Source organism: Epinephelus fuscoguttatus, linkage group LG12, assembly GCF_011397635.1.
Source record: "Epinephelus fuscoguttatus linkage group LG12, E.fuscoguttatus.final_Chr_v1".
Classification (NCBI taxonomy): Eukaryota; Metazoa; Chordata; class Actinopteri; order Perciformes; family Serranidae; genus Epinephelus; species Epinephelus fuscoguttatus.
The window spans coordinates 42821379-42842977 of record NC_064763.1 but is presented as its reverse complement, the minus strand read 5'-3'; the positions used below and the strand labels follow the sequence as shown (position 1 = coordinate 42842977).

At 39.3% G+C, this 21599-nt stretch overlaps 1 protein-coding gene across 4 annotated transcripts; it reads right to left on the bottom strand.

Annotated features, from left to right (window-relative positions):
- Nucleotides 1-1126: 1126 nt before the first annotated feature.
- On the bottom strand, nucleotides 1127-21456 carry ap4m1 (adaptor related protein complex 4 subunit mu 1). 4 transcript variants are annotated; one of them, XM_049592698.1, is made up of 16 exons: nucleotides 21090-21456; nucleotides 19775-19864; nucleotides 18193-18278; nucleotides 17823-17929; nucleotides 15866-15962; nucleotides 14743-14853; nucleotides 14084-14161; nucleotides 11352-11414; nucleotides 11035-11101; nucleotides 10740-10793; nucleotides 10106-10212; nucleotides 8555-8646; nucleotides 6863-6907; nucleotides 6520-6570; nucleotides 1994-2111; nucleotides 1127-1746 (listed from the first exon to the last, which is right to left on the bottom strand). In XM_049592698.1, the coding sequence occupies exons 2-16, from the start codon at nucleotides 19830-19832 to the stop codon at nucleotides 1555-1557; spliced, it is 1326 nt and encodes a 441-aa protein (XP_049448655.1). In that variant the 5' UTR covers nucleotides 19833-19864; nucleotides 21090-21456; the 3' UTR covers nucleotides 1127-1554. The 4 variants fall into 4 exon arrangements, with proteins under 4 accessions (XP_049448655.1, XP_049448653.1, XP_049448654.1 ...); XM_049592696.1 differs by having other exon boundaries at nucleotides 19775-19836; nucleotides 21090-21455; XM_049592697.1 differs by having other exon boundaries at nucleotides 19775-19833; nucleotides 21090-21455.
- Between the last annotated feature and the right edge of the window lie 143 nt (nucleotides 21457-21599).

Genomic DNA, 21599 nt, shown 5'->3' with positions numbered 1-21599 from the left:
AACAACTTTCTGGCTACTGTAGCTTGCTTTCTTGCTAACATTATTGCTGGCAAAATACTATCTGGATATAGTTAGCCAGCTTGCCATTTGTGAATTATTTTATTAATTCTTGTTACGAAGCAACCAAAGCCAGATCAATTCAGTGTAGCTTAGTAACAGCTGGCTGGCTAACCGTAGCTTCCTCACTAATGTTACTGCTAGCAAAACACTATCTCAGTGTTTATGTTAGTTACCTGGCTTACTGTTTGCTAATTACTGCATCAGCAAACGCTACGAAGCAACCAACATCGGATGCTGTTTGCTGATATTACTGCTAGCAGAGTGTTGGTAGCGTAGTGCATAGTGCCAGTGCCCCATATACAGAGGCATTGCCTCGCTGCAGCGGTCGCGGGTTTGATTCCGACTCACGACCATTTGCTGCATGTCATCCCCCCACTCTCTCTCACTCCCCCAGTTCACTCTCTTATGTCAATTAAAGGCAAAAGCTCAAAAAAATAAAAAAAAATAATGTTACTGCTAGCAAAATGCTACCTGAGTGCAGTTAGCCAGCTTGCTATTTGCAAATTACTTTATAAGCTAACGTTATGAAGGAACCAGATCAATACAGTGTAGCTTAGTTAGCTACTTGGTTTACCTTAGCATGTGTCTTGCTAACGTTGTAGTGAGCAAAATATTATCTGAGTGGTGGCTGGCTCGCCAAATTACTTCATCAGCTAATAAGATCCATAATATTAACTTATGTATTGTGACAAACAGCTGATTTAAACAACAATAAATCATGTTCATGTACAAAGTTCTTTATGCTAGCTAAGAGTGGTGCAGGAGCGACAAACAAGCCAACTAGAACCTGAGCTAATGTTAGCCAGCTAACTGTAGCCTAGCTCCTCTACATGGACTGTGTCATAACGTCAGCTGATAAACTAATTATCAAACAGTAATCGACTCAGTGTGATGGAGCCAATGAAATATAGCAACATTACAGAGAGTAAAGATATTCTAAATATGATTGGTATTTTATTTACCAGCCTTTTATCAACATGTTGACGCTCAGACAGTCAGTCTGGAGTTTGTCACTGATTGCGGTCGATGCTCAGGAGCTAAAGGAGGAACAGGATGCTGACAGCAGTTCACTTATCAGCCTCAGAGAGGTTTTATTCAACGTACATACCGAACCTTTAAAATCTGCTGATATATTTTTCTTCAGTAGGAACCAGAGGGCTCACAGCTAAGAGACACAGAGAGCATGTCAGACAGTGCTCAGACATGGACTAATATGTTGTTAAACACTTTGTTGACATGAGGAGAAAATACAGAACATCAAGAGATTATAACAACAGCAACAGAACACTGGTGTATCCCGTTTTTCATCTTCTCCTCCTGGATTTTAATTCAGTTCCAGTTTTTACAACAGAAACAAAACCAAAACACGTGACTGAATAAAACAGAAGTTCCTGAAGATTAAAGCAGCTCTGTCTTATTTTGAAAGGACACTGACAGTTGTGTGAGTTCATTAGTTTCCTGCAGCTCTGTCATCAAACAGCTGAGACGCTTGGGTTATATCCGGATGATGTAGGAGTCTGAGTGGGTGACGTATCTGACCCAGCGCTGCGATGGGCCGGGCTGGACGGGCGACAGGCGGAGGAAGCGGATCTGCAGCCCCGTGGCGGTGAGTTTGGGCAGCTCAAAGCTCAGACCAACCGGACCGACTTCCAACATGGAGGCGGAGCTGAGGCCGGACACCTCCAGCTGGAAACAGTTAGAGAACAATAATCACAAGGTTGTCCCAAAGCTGTGTCGTGTGTTCGCTCAACTTAATTCATGTTAACGAGGCCACGTGGTCATTTGTTTCTGTCTTGTTTGTGTATTCAGACTCATTTTCCAGTTGAGTATTTCACCCCAATCCAACACACTGCTGTTAGCATCCACAGAGCCATGATGCTAACATGGCTAAACATGTTGTGATGTGTGTGTGTGTGTGTGTGTGTGTGTGTACCTTGAACAGAGCAGACAGTTGTGTTCCTCCAGTGAAGCGGGGGATCTTCCAGTCGATGGCTCTGCTCTGCAGCTTCAGCTCTGCGCTCTGATCAGGACTGCTGAGCTCCTGAGACAGACTGACACCACAACAACACACAGTAAACTTCTATGTTAATGTTAGAGACTGCAGACGACCCCGAGGAGGTCAGAGGTCGTCAAGTTCAGGTGTTCCTGCAGGTGACGTGACGGTAAGCAGTGAGGCAGAAAAGCTTTCAGAGGTGATTTGATGAATAATCCTGCAGAGAGCTTTCAGCTGATGAAACGTGAGCTGAACGCTGAGCGTCACAGTCACCACTGGACTCATCATCTTCACCTGCTGCTGCTCAGAGTCACCTCAGCTCCTTCAGAGGCTCAACGAGACTCCGTCCATCATTCAGATAACACACATAGGAACAATCAGGCAGGTGTGTGTCACTGAAAAGGTCCTGCCTTCTGTTCTGTGCTGCAACTTCAAAACCATTTCATGTCCTTTAAACAGGCTTTAATAATACGGCCTGATAATAATAAATATACAGATATAAAGAAATAAACATTTAAGGCTGACAATGTGTCCCCTCATCATGTTAAATTCAAGTGTCTCGAAATGTTATCCTTTTATTTCTGTGTAAAATACAGCAGAAAGGACAGACGCACTTAATCTAATCTTAATTATAATCTAAAGATTCTGTTCAGTACAGATTAATGTGGAGATTATTTTCTTGATTGTTTGGTTGGTATTTAAAGACTTAGCATCTCGAAATAATGAGTTAGTATCTGAAAGTGACTCAGTATCTCAAAGTAATGACTTAATTCCTGAAAATAACGTCTTCTTATCTCAAAATAACGACTTAGTATCTCAAAAGAAAGATAGTATCTTTAAACTATAACTTCATATCTATAAATAATGAATTTGTATCACAAAACAATTCATCTCTCAATATTATGAGTCTATGTTTAAATTTAATGACTTACTACCTCAAAATAAAGACTTTAGAGTATTTAGAAGAGGACATTCAGTAGCCTAATAATGGGCTTTCAAAAAAAACGCCTTGCATTCATAGGCAAGTTTATTTCCGTAGAAGTTGTCTAAGACTCAGGGTACAGTATATGAAACCTACAGTATATGATACCTACAGTATATGAAACCTACAGTATATGATACCTACAGTATATGAAACCTACAGTATATGAAACCTACAGTACATGAAACCTACAGTATATGATACCTACAGTATATGAAACCTACAGTATATGAAACCTACAGTATATGATACCTACAGTATATGATACCTACAGTACATGAAACCTACAGTATATGAAACCTACAGTATATGAAACCTACAGTACATGAAACCTACAGTATATGAAACCTACAGTATATGAAACCTACAGTATATGAAACCTACAGTACATGAAACCTACAGTATATGAAACCTACAGTATATGAAACCTACAGTACATGAAACCTACAGTATATGAAACCTACAGTATATGAAACCTACAGTATATGAAACCTACAGTATATGAAACCTACAGTACATGAAACCTACAGTATATGAAACCTACAGTATATGAAACCTACAGTACATGAAACCTACAGTACATGAAACCTACAGTATATGAAACCTACAGTATATGAAACCTACAGTACATGAAACCTACAGTATATGAAACCTACAGTACATGAAACCTACAGTATATGAAACCTACAGTATATGATACCTACAGTATATGAAACCTACAGTATATGAAACCTACAGTACATGAAACCTACAGTATATGAAACCTACAGTATATGATACCTACAGTATATGAAACCTACAGTATATGAAACCTACAGTACATGAAACCTACAGTATATGAAACCTACAGTACATGAAACCTACAGTACATGAAACCTACAGTATATGATACCTACAGTATATGAAACCTACAGTACATGAAACCTACAGTACATGAAACCTACAGTACATGAAACCTACAGTACATGAAACCTACAGTATATGATACCTACAGTACATGAAACCTACAGTATATGAAACCTACAGTATATGATAGCTACAGTATATGAAACCTACAGTACATGAAACCTACAGTATATGAAACCTACAGTATATGAAACCTACAGTACATGAAACCTACAGTATATGAAACCTACAGTATATGAAACCTACAGTACATGAAACCTACAGTATATGATACCTACAGTACATGAAACCTACAGTACATGAAACCTACAGTACATGATACCTACAGTACATGAAACCTACAGTATATGATAGCTACAGTATATGATACCTACAGTACATGAAACCTACAGTATATGAAACCTACAGTATATGATACCTACAGTACATGAAACCTACAGTATATGATAGCTACAGTATATGATACCTACAGTATATGAAACCTACAGTATATGATACCTACAGTACATGAAACCTACAGTATATGAAACCTACAGTATATGAAACCTACAGTATATGATAGCTACAGTATATGATACCTACAGTACATGAAACCTACAGTACATGATACCTACAGTACATGAAACCTACAGTATATGAAACCTACAGTATATGAAACCTACAGTATATGATAGCTACAGTATATGATACCTACAGTACATGAAACCTACAGTACATGATACCTACAGTACATGAAACCTACAGTATATGAAACCTACAGTATATGATAGCTACAGTATATGATACCTACAGTACATGATACCTACAGTACATGAAACCTACAGTATATGATAGCTACAGTATATGATACCTACAGTACATGAAACCTACAGTACATGAAACCTACAGTATATGAAACCTACAGTATATGAAACCTACAGTACATGAAACCTACAGTATATGATAGCTACAGTATATGATACCTACAGTACATGATACCTACAGTACATGAAACCTACAGTATATGAAACCTACAGTATATGAAACCTACAGTACATGAAACCTACAGTATATGATACCTACAGTACATGAAACCTACAGTACATGATACCTACAGTACATGAAACCTACAGTATATGAAACCTACAGTATATGAAACCTACAGTATATGATAGCTACAGTACATGAAACCTACAGTATATGATAGCTACAGCAGACAAGCGGAGCACCTGGCCTTCCATCCATCATTGATTTAAATTTACATGACTTTCAATAACAAATGAGCAGCACCTCTTCCTGCTCACCTGTGACACTTCCTACTTTGTAAATGTGGTTACTTTTAAAAACTGAGCCAAACTATAAACAACAGACACAGGTTTATTTCCTGATCACAGAGACCAGGAACTGACTTCATGTTGACATAGTTGAGCCATCATAAAATGCACACTGAAAAACTTCCTCCAAGGAATAACACAGTATCTCAAAATAAAGACTTAGTGTCTAAAAAGAAATTACATCTTATCTCCATATAATGAGTACTTAGACTTAGACGTGGACGTAGTACTTTAAAATAACGAGAAACTTTTTCAACAAAATGACTCACCTGTCTCTAAATGACTTCTTATCTCAAAATAATGAGTTACTATTTTAATATAATGACTTGATGTCTCGAAATAAGGACTTAGTATTTAAATATAATGACTCAGTACCTCAAAATAATGAGAAACATTGTCTAAATAATGACTTAGTATCTCAAAACAGTAACTTTGCATGTAAATATAATGACTCAGTGTCTAAAAATAACAATCAAAATGATGACTATTTTCAAACCACTTCATAAAAAGATGACTTCTTATTTCAAAGTAATGACTCAGTCTCTCAAAATATTGACGTAGCATTTTGAAATAATTATTAGTATCTAAAAATGACTTGTATCTCAGAATAATGAAATACTATCTCTAAACAATAACTCTGTCTAAATAATGACATAGCATCTCCGGGTCATGAGTAAGTATGTCAAAATTAAGATTAAGTATCTGAAAGTGACTCAGTATCTCAAATAATGACTTGATGCCTTATATTATGTCGTATCTCCAAATAATTAGTTAGTGTCTGACTTCACATCTTAATATAATGACTCAATGTCTCAAAATAATGAGATAGTATTTCTAAACAATAACTTGGTCTAAATAATGACTCATTCTCTTAACATAATGACTTAGTTCTTCAAAATAATGACAAACTTTGTTAAAATAATGACTTACTCATCACAAAATGCGAATCTCAAGATAACGATACACTAAAGAACAAAGTTTCTGGTTAGTTTGAGATAGTCATTGTTTTGTGATATCGTCATTATTTTAATAAAGTTCCTCATAATGACTTTTAGGATCTTTTTTCGTCACGTGCTGATTTTTCATCCTTTTTATTTTTTTACTGCTGGTAATGGGTTTTTATAATGGACTCAATCAGTGAGATGAAGGCTACAGAGACAACAGCAGAGTCATATTCAAATAACGACACAGGCTGTGAGGTCACAGAGCGTTTGTTTGCATACGGATTGATTTCCATAACAAACATTTGAAAGGGAGCGTCTCACCTCACAGAGCCTTTGGGAACAGGGATGGTGGCACAGACGTTGATGGCAGCACTGCAAAAACAATGGCATCATCATCATCATCATCATCATGATCAGCGCTGTCATCTACTAATCCTCAATATGTTTATTGACACTAAGTGCTCACAGATCACCTGTCACACTGCTGGGAGTGTTTGTATTTTTAATTTACTCTCTTCAACATCACTCAGACACCAGAAATATTAAAACACACCAGAATCACCTGTTGGTTGGTGTGAGGACGTGTTTTTAATCGTACAGTTTAGTGGAGAAAACTGAAGTTTGTGAGGATGTTTGTTCTCCACTGGCTGAAATAAAAACTGACCTCTTTGGGGGCAGATCACAGCGAAGCTTCAGATACATCAGCAGCCTGCAGACCAACAACAACAACCATCTTAGAATGAAACTTGATGAAGGAAAGATTTTTTTCCTTCAGGATATTAGTGCAGGTTTCGACACCACTGATCACAGCATCTCTCTAAACCAGCTCAAAACCCATCAGAACATTTCAGACACAGTTCTAACCTGGTTCATGTCTCAGAGTGCTTTCACACCTGCCCTGTTTGGTTCGGTTTAATCGAACTCCAGTTGGTTTGCCCCCTCAGTGCAGGTCTGAACACACCAAAACAACGGGACCAAGACCTACTTGAAACCTTGATGTTGTCTTTGACTGTGACCTCAAGTGAGAAACCTAAAATGCATTTTTCCATCTCAGAAATATCGCCCAGGTACCACCTCTTTTGTCTGAAGAAGACACAGAGAAACTTGTTCATGCTTTTATCTCACACAGACTTTACTGTCTTGTTCTTGGGCCTCTCAAAGAAACCTTCAATAAAAATCCAGATGATCCAAAATGCAGAAGCAGAGTGGTGGTTAAACAAAAAGAATCTTACTCATTAACACAAAACTCTGTCTCTGTAGGATCCTTTCATTACTGCTGTCAGATATGTAAAATAACAATCAGAGCCTGTCAGTCAGTAATCTCTCAAAACAGATTCTGCAATCTACACTGTAGAATCTCTCAGCAGCCCTGTGTGAAAGACGACTGGGGGGGGCTTTGAGTTTCAACATGCTGCGCTTTAGCCAATCACAATGGAGAGGGCGCGGCCGAGACATGCAGGTGTCCCCAGGAAATGTGTACCTACAGAAACAGCAAGCTCCGCGTCCATAGCGACTGCTCCAGTAATGCCGTCTCGTCAACGTGAAAAAAAATATTTTTTCCAGCTGATGTCTGAGTTACAACATGATTGAGCTAACTGGAGTAGTTTCATGTCGTATCTGACAACGGGAGGCTTTTAACAGATGACGTCCTGATGTTAGCTTTGCTAACTGTCCCTGTCAGCTGCAGCCACTGATGCTTTCTAGACATCGTGATTTCCCAAACTGAATAAATACCACACATAGCAACACAAAACTGCTTTGCTAGCTCAATCATGTTGTAACTAAGATATCTGCTGGAAAAAAGTATTTTTTTCACGGACCATTTATTGAGTTATTACCTTATTTTTATACAGTCTATGGTTATTACAGACACCGCTAACGGCTAACGTTAACAGCTAACAGTTAGCCCAGCTAATCTACGATAACCATGTTAATTACAAAACACACAGAAATAGTAACGTTTGTTCAGTCATTGTGTTTATAGACTTTACAAACATCAGATTAGTCTACACGGTGATATAGTGACGTGCAAAATGTGATATATAGCTAAACTCTGCTGGTTTTCTACCCGAAGTATTTGTAAACAACACGGTGATCCCCTGGGGGCACCGCCGGAAGTGAAGAGCGTGAGCGATCGCTGAGGCTCCTGCACTTCCGGTTAGTCGAAAAACTCCGGGCTGTGCTTCCAGAGGTAAAGGAAGAAAAAAAAATGTTATTTTTTATTTTTTTTTACCGATGGATTTCCAGATTGGTCAGTCAGTGACATTGTGTTTGGACAGAAAAAAAAAACAGGAAGTAAAAGTGTGTGACCAGCAGCTGTGTTCAGAGTCGGTAAGGTGGGACTGTGGGACTGTACCTTCCTCCGCTGTCTCTCTCGATGGTCGGAAAGAGACGGAAAGGAGGCGCTGACGGCAGATCGTCACTCAGCTGATACTGCATCACTGTTTGCTGCAGCAGGAGGAAGAGGAGGAGATGAAGAAGATACAGGGTCAGATGATAAATCTGGTCCAGTTTGACACAGATAAAATGTGAGAGTGAATAAAAAAGGGGAGTGGACATGATGGATCGGGTTCATCTGAATGAGCAGTCTGTGATTAATGTGCTGAAACATTTAAAAAGCTGCAGGAGGAATCTGTGAAAGCAGCTTAGAGACTTTCATCACAGTTAAGCTCTGCAGCAGGAAAACAAAGGCTTTAGTTTCACCGAGGTTCTGACGTTCAGATTGTGTTTAAACTGTTTCAGAGACGTGTTGATTCCACTGTGACATCAATAAGAAGTAAAACAGTCTGTTCCATCACATCAAACCATCTTCTTCACTTCACTTCAAAATGTACCATCCTCTGCTTCCTCATCTTCAACACGACAGACGATAACTGTAGATTTTTTTGGCAAGATGGCTGCCAAGCTGCAGAACAAACAAACCTGGTTGTGTTTAAGTGAATCACTGCTGTGTTTCCGGCGGCTTTTTAGGCTCCAAACTGGATATTTTAAGCTGAAGCATGATCTTTTCCACACCATAACCAAGTGGTTTTTGTGCCTAAACATAACCACGGTAACTATAGCGTTGTTGAAACCCCGCTCACACAGAGAGCATTTTAGCAGCTGGAGGCGGCTTTTTGTAGCTGTTCTTACATTGCGACGTGCCTGGAGTTTTTGCCGTAGCGCTCTGAACTCTTCAAGGTAACAAACTTCAACCCAGATCAGAAAAGTGCCCCACGTCATCTCTGCTTTTTTCCCCATTGTCCAATGGGATGATTGGAGAGGCGGGCCTTCTGTGGTGGTGACGACAACAAGTTTACAGTTAGTAAACAATGGAGGAGAAACTGGTGGTGGCGGTTGCTGGATACCCAGAGCTATACAGCCTGATGATAGACAGCAGGTTGTCAAACTGCCCCTGAGTCATCCTAAAATATGGAGGAGAAGCTCCTGGACCAACTGGTGGTACTCCCCATGATCCAGCCTCTTTTTTAGGGCCTCATGTACCCACACAGATCTCTGTTTATCTGCTGACAGCCTCTCACCCTCAACCAGAGCTACAGACAGCACCCTCTGCCTCAACATGGCAGCAGCTACACTGATTACTGCAGGATAAATGAAGGTTTGGGTGATGAGTTGATTGCGTGGTTGCCTGGCAACAATTCCAAAGTACAGCAAGCATTTTTTTTTACTTGAGCCATTAAATGAAAAAAAAGGCAGTGTGGTGCGCCTCTTGTTTTGTAACCTGAAACATTCTTTCTGTGCGATGGAGGCCGAAAGGTTTTCTTCTTTTGTATCTCTGCGTCTCTACAGCTGGGGAACAACAGTGACGGCGACACTTTGTACCGTGAAAAATCACAGACAAAAGCTTCTAAACACAAGCGTGCATGCTGCAGCAGGGATCTGATATGCAGTGAGTGGATGAGGTCACCTCTCCCTGGCTCGGACACAGTCGGAGGATCCGGTTGGTGTCGAACTCGTCCAGTCGGACTGCCTGGTGGAAGCTGCACTCGTCAACACGGACAGCAGCTCCGTAACCTGAAGACAGAAACACAAAGTCAGACCCTGATTCAAACGCCTCAAACTAAAGGAAACATCTTCCTGCAGCGACTGACGAGACTCGTTTCAAACAAGTCAAAGGCGACAAATCGTTAAACGGTCAGAGAGGATTTTAGTGGTTTATTAACTTCTTCCATCACAACCTGCCAATAAAAACACAGAAGCTAAAACACACACTGAACATTAAATATATAAAAAAAAAATAAATAGGTGAGGAAGGAAATCAAAGTGTCCTCCATCATCATGAAGTCTGTGCAGCAGGAAACAAACTGTAATCAGACTTTAAATTCACCCTGAAATAAGTTCATAAATAATCAAAGACATTAAAGTGTTTCTGTCTGATTGGACAGGAAATTAAATGTCTGAGGAAACAAAGTGGTTTTAATAAATCTGACAGGATAACACACGTTTAATGACGGTCACAAACAGAGTCAACAAAAAGAACAGAAGCTGACGTGTGTGTGTGTGTGTGTGTGTGTGTGTGTGTGTGTGTGTGTGTGTGTTACCTCTGAGCTGTGACTTGCCGATGCTGAACTCCTCGTTCAGGCCGATTCTCATCTCTGCTGAGCAAAGACAACACGTCAGAGACAGTGAACACAACATTCAGTCACATGTGAAGACCAGATAAAGTAAAAACAGATCATTGGTCTGTCACAAACGACACACTCTGAAGGTTAATGAAGACGATCACTGATCCTCTCTCTGACACGTCAGGTCTACACCGTCAGTACAGAGAAAGCTGCAACACACCACCTGTCTGCTTCTGATGACACGTGCACGTGTTGTTTGTGGCAGACTCACCTGAGCAGCTCGGCATGTAGCATTTCACTCTGATCTCTCCCTCAACATCGGCCTTCATCAAAACTCCCTGCAGCACAAACCATCAGCAGAGTTTCATCATCATTATCATCATCATCATCATCCAGCAGAGACACAGAGTTTAACACTGAAACATGCAGCAGCAGGATTCAGATTATTTACTGTCATGTTTACAGCCATCACAGAGAAGTCTCCAACAACACTCATCCAATATGGAGAAATAAAAACACTGAAACACGTTTACAGAGTTTGGATTTGATGCTTCAGAGAGCTGCTGCTGTCATGCTGAGGTTACTCACGTTGGAGCCGATGACCACCGACATCCTCTCAATCACATCCACAAATATCTCACTCTTCCCTCCCTGGAAACACACACACACACACACACACACACACACACACATAGAACAGAAACTGTGAGGTCTGTTTGAGGAAAGCGAGCCAGGACCCGACTATTTACTGGAACAGAACAGTTATGTTATAAAACCCTCTGTAAGCCCTGTAAATACACAACTCTTAAAATTCATATTCTATAAATGCAAATATAAAAATACTATAAATAAATATATTTTAAATCAAATTAAATATAAATACATATTAAGACTATAATGTAATGACTATATAATGTATAATAAATATATGACAAATAAATACAAATATATATGTATATATATATATATATAGTAATTAAATGTAAATATATAAATATACTAGATATCTGTAGAAATATATAAACATACTAATATATATATAATATACATACTAATATATATATATATATTAGTATGTATACTATATATATATAATATGCTATAATTAAATGTTAACATAGAATTATATTATAAATAAAATTAAATGTAAATTTATAAATATACTATAAATACTTATAAACATATAAATGCACTAAAAATAAATGTGTGTGTATATATAACATGATTACATACTTAAAAATGTAAATATATGAATATGCTATAAATAAATGTAAACACACAGATATATACAGTACAGGCCAAAAGTTTGGACACACCTTCTCATTCAATGCGTTTTCTTTATTTTCATGACTATTTACATTGTAGATTCTCACTGAAGGCATCAAAACTATGAATGAACACATGTGGAGTTATGTACTTAACAAAAAAAGGTGAAATAACTGAAAACATGTTTTATATTCTAGTTTCTTCAAAATAGCCACCCTTTGCTCTGATTACTGCTTTGCACACTCTTGGCATTCTCTCCATGAGCTTCAAGAGGTAGTCACCTGAAATGGTTTTCCAACAGTCTTGAAGGAGTTCCCAGAGGTGTTTAGCACTTGTTGGCCCCTTTGCCTTCACTCTGCGGTCCAGCTCACCCCAAACCATCTCGATTGGGTTCAGGTCCGGTGACTGTGGAGGCCAGGTCATCTGCCGCAGCACTCCATCACTCTCCTTCTTGGTCAAATAGCCCTTACACAGCCTGGAGGTGTGTTTGGGGTCATTGTCCTGTTGAAAAATAAATGATCGTCAACTAAACGCATAAACCGGATGGGATGGCATGTCGCTGCAGGATGCTGTGGTAGCCATGCTGGTTCAGTGTGCCTTCAATTTTGAATAAATCCCCAACAGTGTCACCAGCAAAACACCCCACACCATCACACCTCCTCCTCCATGCTTCACAGTGGGAACCAGGCATGTGGAATCCATCCGTTCACCTTTTCTGCGTCTCACAAAGACACGGCGGTTGGAACCAAAGATCTCAAATTTGGACTCATCAGACCAAAGCACAGATTTCCACTGGTCTAATGTCCATTCCTTGTGTTTCTTGGCCCAAACAAATCTCTTCTGCTTGTTGCCTCTCCTTAGCAGTGGTTTCCTAGCAGCTATTTGACCATGAAGGCCTGATTGGCGCAGTCTCCTCTTAACAGTTGTTCTAGAGATGGGTCTGCTGCTAGAACTCTGTGTGGCATTCATCTGGTCTCTGATCTGAGCTGCTGTTAACTTGCGATTTCTGAGGCTGGTGACTCGGATGAACTTATCCTCAGAAGCAGAGGTGACTCTTGGTCTTCCTTTCCTGGGTCGGTCCTCATGTGTGCCAGTTTCGTTGTAGCGCTTGATGGTTTTTGCGACTCCACTTGGGGACACATTTAAAGTTTTTGCAATTTTCCGGACTGACTGACCTTCATTTCTTAAAGTAATGATGGCCACTCGTTTTTCTTTAGTTAGCTGATTGGTTCTTGCCATAATATGAATTTTAACAGTTGTCCAATAGGGCTGTCGGCTGTGTATTAACCTGACTTCTGCACAACACAACTGATGGTCCCAACCCCATTGATAAAGCAAGAAATTCCACTAATTAACCCTGATAAGGCACACCTGTGAAGTGGAAACCATTTCAGGTGACTACCTCTTGAAGCTCATGGAGAGAATGCCAAGAGTGTGCAAAGCAGTAATCAGAGCAAAGGGTGGCTATTTTGAAGAAACTAGAATATAAAACATGTTTTCAGTTATTTCACCTTCTTATATATATACACTATAAATAAATAAATACCAATTTAAATGAGGATATCGCAGCTTGATTCACTTAAAACTTTGTAAAACTCAGGAACTGTATTGATCTTTTCTCCAACAATCAACATATTGACTTCTGCAGTTTATCAACCTTATAAACGCAGATATTTGAGCTGCCTTGTTTTTAATTAATGGGATTAATGTATGTTTGCTCTTTTTTTTGTTCTCAAAATGTCAGATAATAGGATCATACATGCCTTCATGGTTACATATTTAACAATCTGCTGATTCTACAACGTGTCCATTTTCTACATTTAATTCCAGGTGGTTCCTGTTTCTGTATGTGGTTTGTTCATGCTCATGTTTCTGTTTCTAACAGACACAAAATTAAACTGTGGAAACTGGAAAATGACTCAAACGTTCCCGAATTCACAGACTTCCCTGTTTGAGAAGTGTCTCAGTGGGAACTCTTTAATACTGCGTGTTCTATTTAAGGTTTGCCCTCCTCTGTCTGTGCTGTGTGTCGCAGTGTCACCATGTTAACGTACCTGCTCTCTGCTCGACTGGATGGGTCTGGTGGCTGCAGAGCTCGGAGCCACTTTACTCTGCTGCGTCTCTGCTCCAAACTACAGCAAAACAACAACATTTAAACAAAATACATTGGAAGACACTGTAAGAGTTTAAACATCACTGATGTTCATCAGAACGTTATCTTCTACACTTATAAAACGTTTGGTAACACTGCACATACGTCCCCCTGTTGAGCATTTATAAAACACTATATCAACATTTAATAAACATTTTGTAACACACTGTGACGTAGTTTCAAGTGTTAACTAATGTATTTGTTCACATCTGTGACAACCACAGGGCCACAGAATGATGGATGATAAAGCAATAAAACACTGTTATAATTAGACAAATAAATCTTGGTTATAACTGTTGACATATACGGTGCATTAATAAGCACTAAAATGCATCTTAGTGTGTCATAAACAACATGTTTTAAGTGTCTTATAAAGGCTAAATGGGGATTTTAAGGAAAAAGTAAAGTTTTCATTTTTTTAAAAAAAGAAAAAAACTGACGTTTAATTGTCTGCTTCTAATCAGAGAGAATAAACTGTTAAACACTCTCCTCCGTCCGGCCAATCAGACCTCAGTGATCTCAGTGACCTCTGGTGTGACGGTGTTGTTGGTGTTGACGTACCAAGCCGACATTGCTGAGGTCAAACAGGCTGAACGGTCTGGAGGAGACGGCTTCAGTCTGGATGAAGTTCTTCAGGACATCAGAGGACGTCGTCTGGATGTAACCATAGTCCTGACAGACAGACAGTGTTATCTCTACTGAATATTGACGTCATATCTCACAATAGGTCAACATACAATATTATTTGGAGAAAGTACATTTTCAGTATTTAGAGATACTAAGTCATTATTTCGAGATGCCGAGCCGTTGTTTCAGAAAGGGAATTCCTTCTTTCAAGATACAAAGTCATTGTTTCCAGACTAAGTCATTATATCGAGATATTGGGTCATTATTTCAAGATAGCAAGTTATTATTTCCAGATACTGGGCCGTTATTTCAGAAAGGGGAGTCCTTATTTCAAGATATCTGGTTATTATTTCCAGATACTATGTCATTATTTCAAGATACCATGTCATTATTTCCACACACTGGGTCATAATTTCGAGACATTGGGTCATTATTTTAAGATACAAAGTCAATTTTTTGAGATGCTACGTCTTTTCAAGATATTGGGTCATTATCTTAAGATACCATGTCATTATTTAGAGATACTAGGTCATAATTTCAAAATACTTGGTCATTATTTAGAGATACTGAGACATTATTCTGAGATAAAAGCCATTCTGATTTTGACTTACTGTTATTATTTCAAAACACATTTTTTGAGATATTATTTCATAATGTTTTTCACCATCATCTCTTACAGTGTCATCACACTGGTGAAAACATGCCTCCATATTAAAGTCACGGCCGGCTGGTGTTTACTTGCTTAATTACAGATGGTGTGTTGGTGACTGTGAGATTTCAGCCCTGTTTTAATGTTGCCGTCATATTTTTGCATATTTCACCTCAGCTGCCCGCCATGTTTGCCTACACACATTAACCCTCATAAAGCTGGAGCTGTCAGCTGTATTTTGAATTTTACCACTGTGACAGTGAGGAAACCAACAACACATCATCATCACCATCATCATCATCATCATGACTCCTCTGAGGACTGAAAGTCACCGTTTGAAGCTTTATTAATAAATCTGTTTTTTTCACTTTCACGTGGATTCTGAGACGGAGCTCCGCCCTCACTCACCACCACCTCATCCAGCAGCTCGTAGATCAGGGCAAAGTTCATCTGCACCGACTTCTCCGACAGGCTGCCGCAGTAATCTTTAACCAGAGCTGTTAACCTGACCACACACACACACACACACACACACACACACACACACACACACACACACACAGGTGGTTTAACTGGTGCATCATTCACTGTTCACTGGAATCAATCATTTATTCAAACTTTATACGTCCAGTGTCTCTGACAGTCTCCATCCATGTCAGTGAAAACATGGATGCTTCACACACAGAAGATCTATACAATCAGCACAGTTTCAAGATTAGAGTCACCAATTCAGTATCTGACCAAATGTCTCCCCTTCTGTTCCTGAGATATGACGTTAAAACATGATGATGTCACAGTCAAGCTGACCTTTGACCTTCGACCACCTTCATTGTTTTATCCTGTTCGACATTTGTGTCAAGTTTGGTCAGAATTAGTGAATGAATTCTTTGGGAACTGAAAAATTCATACACTAATCATGATGTTTGACCACAAAATATTCTTATCTTTATGTTCTTCAGTCCAAGTGAACGTTTGTGCCAAATATGAAGAAATTCCCTTGAGTTTTGAGATATCGTGTTCAAAAGCAAATATAATGCCTACAGCCTGCAGAGCCACAAAAACAACCAAAAAGACAAAAACAATTTTGGACCAATGCGGCTCGATAACGTCTATGAAGTGTTGTTAATGAGAAGTTGGGCTGAACAGGAGGTCTGAAGTTTGTCTCAGATCATCACACAGATCACTATTTTTAGTTTAGTTTATTTCAGTCACTTTAAAACGTATGAAACTCAAACAGACTGGCAGATAAACAAACAATCATTCAGTTAACGCTTTTCTTGGCATTAAAAAACAAAACAGGGCCTAAAGGTGTCAGCTGAAGCCTGACACTGTTTTTCTCCTCACTGACTTGGTCAATCCATGTGAAATTTGGCACAGTGGTAGAGGGTCATGGGAGGATGTGAATGAAGCAATATTACATCAATTGGCCAAAGGGGGGCGCTATAGCAACCCATTGAAATGTCAAACTGTGAATAGGCATATCTCATGCCCCGTATGTCGTAGAGACATGAAACTTTGCACAGAGATGGTATGACTAAGTCATGGTATGGTATGCTGTACATAATCACGGAAACTGTCAGTGTGTCATTCTGTCAGTCAGTCATTCTGTCTGTCCCACGTTTTTCTACTCACTAACGTGGTCAATCTATGTGAAACTGCACATAGGCATTGAGGATTGGCATAGGTAGAAGGTGACAAAGCTAACAAAGGGTACGGACTAGTAAATTAATTATAAACTAGGTATACACACATACATTATACCGGCCTGTTGTCTGCCCAGATATCTCAAACACATCTCATGTCCACTCTGGTGTTCATACTTGAGTTTAATATTTGTTCATCATCTTGTGTTTAAATCTTTTTTTTTTTAATTTTTTTTTTTAAATCTATTGTGTGTAAACACGCTCTCATTTCGGTTTCTAACTCATCACACAGATTGACTCGACACACTGAAACACATCTTTGTTCTACATTTGTTCTGCTCTTTGTTTATGTTAACACACAGTTTCCTTTCAGTTCATACAGACGCTCTCTGATCTGAAACAACCTCTGGGTACAGTCTGCTGACACGCTGCTCTTTGCTTCGTACATCACTGATGCTGTTTTAAAATCTACAAGTGTCTTAATTTAAGTGACGAGTTGACTTTATGTTTGAATTCTGTCTCCGTCACAGTTTCTGATCAGGTTACAAGCTTCATTTGTCATTTTACAACACAGGACTGCACAATGAAATGTCTCTCTCTCTCTCTCTCTCACACACACACACTAATACACACACACACACACATTAATACACATATACACCTGGAGAGACTCTGACAATAAGTCGAGAGAGATTATGTAAACAAATAAAAACAAAACATACCTGTTGAGGAACTCGATGACAGTGAAGGGGGAGGAGTCAGCAGTTGTCGTGGCGACCCAGTACAGTCCTCCCTGCCTGACGTGGACGAAGTAAAGATCTTTGTGACTCTGCAGAAACAAAACACACGACTGATGTTGCGTTTAAGGACCACGGTGGAAAACACCAGCTCACACTGACCCTGCTCCCGACGTTATTAATGAACACAATTAATTCAGTCCTCTGATTGGACGGTTGGTGCTCAAGTTTTCTGTTATTTTTAAATATTTTTAAAATATAGATTAAGATCCGAACACGGAGGAGTTTATAAAAGGTGTGTGAGTGAAGCTGCAGCTGCAGGAGGACACACTGCTCCACACACACAGGGTGTTACCATGACGACTGGAGGCTGGTCTCCGGTCAGCGCCATGACCTTCTCATAGAAGACACTGATGACATCACTTCCTGCTTCTCCACGGACTGATGGTGACGTTAAGAACTTTACCACAAACCAGAGGAGGAAGAAGTACTTGGATACTTTATTACAGTAAAAGTACTAAAACCACAGAGTACAAATACTCAGTTACAGGTCCTGCGTTCAAAATGTATTAAAGTAGAAGTACAACAGTATTATAATCAAAATTTAGTAATAGTACCAAAAGCAAAAGTTCTGATTCTACAGAATAATCTACACTAACCGACCACTTTATTAGGTACACCTGTTCAACAGCTTATCAATGTAATCAGCCAATCAGGTGTCAGCAGCTCATTAACATTTAGTCATGTAGACATGGTGAAGACGAGCTACTGAAGTTCAAACGCAGCATCAGAATGATGAAGAAAGGTGATTGAAGTGCCTTTGAACGTGGCATGGTTGTTGGTACCAGACGGGCTGGTCTGAGTATTTACTGGGATGTTCAGCACAACCATCTCTAGGGTTTACAGAGGATGGTCCCAAAAAGAGAAAATATCCAGTGAGCCAAAATGCCTTGTTGATGCCAGAGGTCAGAGGAGAATGGCCAGACTGGTTCAAGATGATAGAAAGGCAACAGGAAGTCAAATAAGCACTGGTTCCAACCAAGGTGTGCAGAAGAGCATCTCTGAAGCAACAACACCTTGTCCAACCTTGAAGCAGATGGGCTACAGCAGCAGAAGACCACACCAGGTGCCACTCCTGTCAGCTAACAACAGGAAACTGAGGCTACAATTCACACGGGTTTTCTCACCAAAACTGGACAATAGAAGATTGGAAAAACCACATTCAGATGGAAGCATGGATCCATCCTGCCTTGTATCAACGCTTCAGGCTGCTGCTGCTGCTGGTGGTGTAATGGTGTGGGGGAGATTTTCTTAGTACCAACTGAGCATGGTTTAAACACCACAGCCTACCCGAGTATTGTTGCTGAGCGTGTCCATCCCTTTATGACCACAGTGTACCCATCTTCTGATGGCTACTTCCAGCAGGATAACGCACCATGTCACAAAGCTCACATCATCTCAAACATGACAATGAGTTCACTGTACTCCGATGGCCTCCACAGTCACCAGATCTCAGTCCAATAGAGCACCTTTGGGATGTGCTGGAACGGGAGATTCTCATCATGGATCAACTGTGTGATGTCATCATGTCAATATGGACCAACATCTCTGAGGAATGTTTCAGCACCTTGTTGAGTCTGTGACACCAAGAGTTAAACAGGAGCTCCAACCTGGTACCAGCAAGGTGTACCTAATAAAGTGGCCGCTGAGTGTATATGACATTATTGTGTTATAATTATTGATGCATTAATGTGTTGATCAGTTTAAATATCTTGACTGATATTTGACTCTACTGTTTCTAGAACTGGGCCCAGTGAGTGACCCTGGGGATCCACTGGTTGTTACTGGCCATGAATGTTAAATTGTGGTTATTGTAATTTCTCTGGCACAAATTTTCCTTGTAAATAAAGTTTTATTAAACAGAATTGGAAGGATACAGTCTTTGTAGATGAGGTGGTCACCTTTTGAAGACAAGATGAAGACCTGAGAGATCATCCTGCTGAGAGACAGACAGACAGACAGACAGACTGACAGACTTACTTTACTTAAAGTGATCAATAAGGTAATTTGTTCAAATCTTTTTTGGCCCCTAACTGTAATGCACTGGCTCCCCCTGTTGGTGATATTTGGTACAGTCTGTTTCCTGTCCACTAGACAGAATATTATTTATGAGCCTTTAAATTATTTAAATATCTCTGGCACACAGCTTCACTGTGGATGACTTGTTCAAAGCTCCCACCAAACACTCAATATTCTACCAAATTTAGCACGTCCTCAGATGTGAACTCCTCCTTGTTCTGATGACTTTCTGACATCTGATATAAATGTAATCCACTACTCAGTATGCTGATTATTCAGACTGAAGATTTCACTAAGATGTTCCACCTGAGACGAGACAGTGAGACACTGACATCAGATCTTTATAAACTACAATGAGTAAAGGCAGATTCATCTCATGCCGAATTTATCTTAAGTTCCAAATGAGTCAGAGAAATCACTGAACATATTTTTACTCTGCACAGAGGGTTACAACAGTCTGTTTAAGTGACTGAAATTATAATGAAGTTCATCTTACAGCTGTGAGCATCCAGAAATTAGCTGTTATTATTCTTTTGAGCAGCTGTAGCTCCAGTTATTGCTTCACCAGTAGAGTTGTGATTTAGATGAAGCGATCCTGACATTAAATTAAAACTAATGACAGATGAGCCAGAGAAGTGATCTAACATGATATTAATATGTACATGGGGTTTTAAAACGAGTACAAGTATTTTAAATTAACTAAACTTCCTGTTACAACCATAAGCATGCGAAAAAAATTAGCTGTAATTCCATTTATTGCTCAACTTATCCACACAAGAAGAGCAATTTAGGGGAAGAAATTCTGACATTAAATTATTCAAAAATTATTATTATTATTAGAAAAATATACATTAAATTAATAATATAATGATATTATAACGTATACTGAGTCACTGTAACAGAGTTCCGGCTACAACTATAAGCATGCGAAAAATAGTAGCTGCAACTCCAGTTATTGCTCCATTTTATACTGAGTAGTCAGATTATCTCATGCCGAATTTATCACAAGTTCCTGACGAGTCAGAAAAAAGTCCTGAAAATATTTTAATATGTGCATAGGATTTTAAAACGATTAAAACTAAGTTAGATTGACTGAAATTGTAACCGAGTTCCTGTTACAACTACGAGTGTGCGAAAAATAGTAACTGTGCATTTAGTTACTGCTTTACTTACCCGCAGCACAGTGAACCAGAGGTTACTTTAAATACGCGTTGTGATAAATTAAAAAAAATAAAGTTATTAAGCCATGAGTGGCAGTCAAAATCATTTCACTAATGCTAACGGTACCGTTAGCCTGGCTAACCGGTGAGCCGACGTTAAAGTCAACTATCGCAGCGTATTTAAACTCCTAATATTTAACATGGAAGCAGTCCATGCTAAACAAATGAACGCTGACACATTTCTACAGATAACCCCGTTACACGAAGCATTAAAATCTCCATTAAAATACAATTTAAATCTGATGTTATTAGCCGCCTGGCTGTCAGTTGACAGACTAGTGTTTACAAACCGGGTCACAAGATGGCGGATGCCTTCAGCCACAGCGCCACCTGCTGTACGGGCGGTGACGCTACACGTCTTTACAGAACGAAATCAAATAATGCATTTTTATATAAGCTAGCTATATGTATATATAACTATAATGACTTTGTGATAATATTCAGTTTTATTTAACATCCAAAC

Coding starts and splice junctions, on each gene's coding strand:
- ap4m1 (XM_049592698.1), bottom strand. CDS start 19,832: ATGATCTCTCAGGTCTTCATCTTGTCTTCAAAAGGTGACCACCTCATC. Junction 11,102..11,351: donor CGGTGGTCATCGGCTCCAAC/GTGAGTAACCTC, acceptor TTTGTGCTGCAG/GGAGTTTTGATGAAGGCCGA. Junction 6,908..8,554: donor GAGAGAGACAGCGGAGGAAG/GTACAGTCCCAC, acceptor GTTGGTCTGCAG/GCTGCTGATGTATCTGAAGC.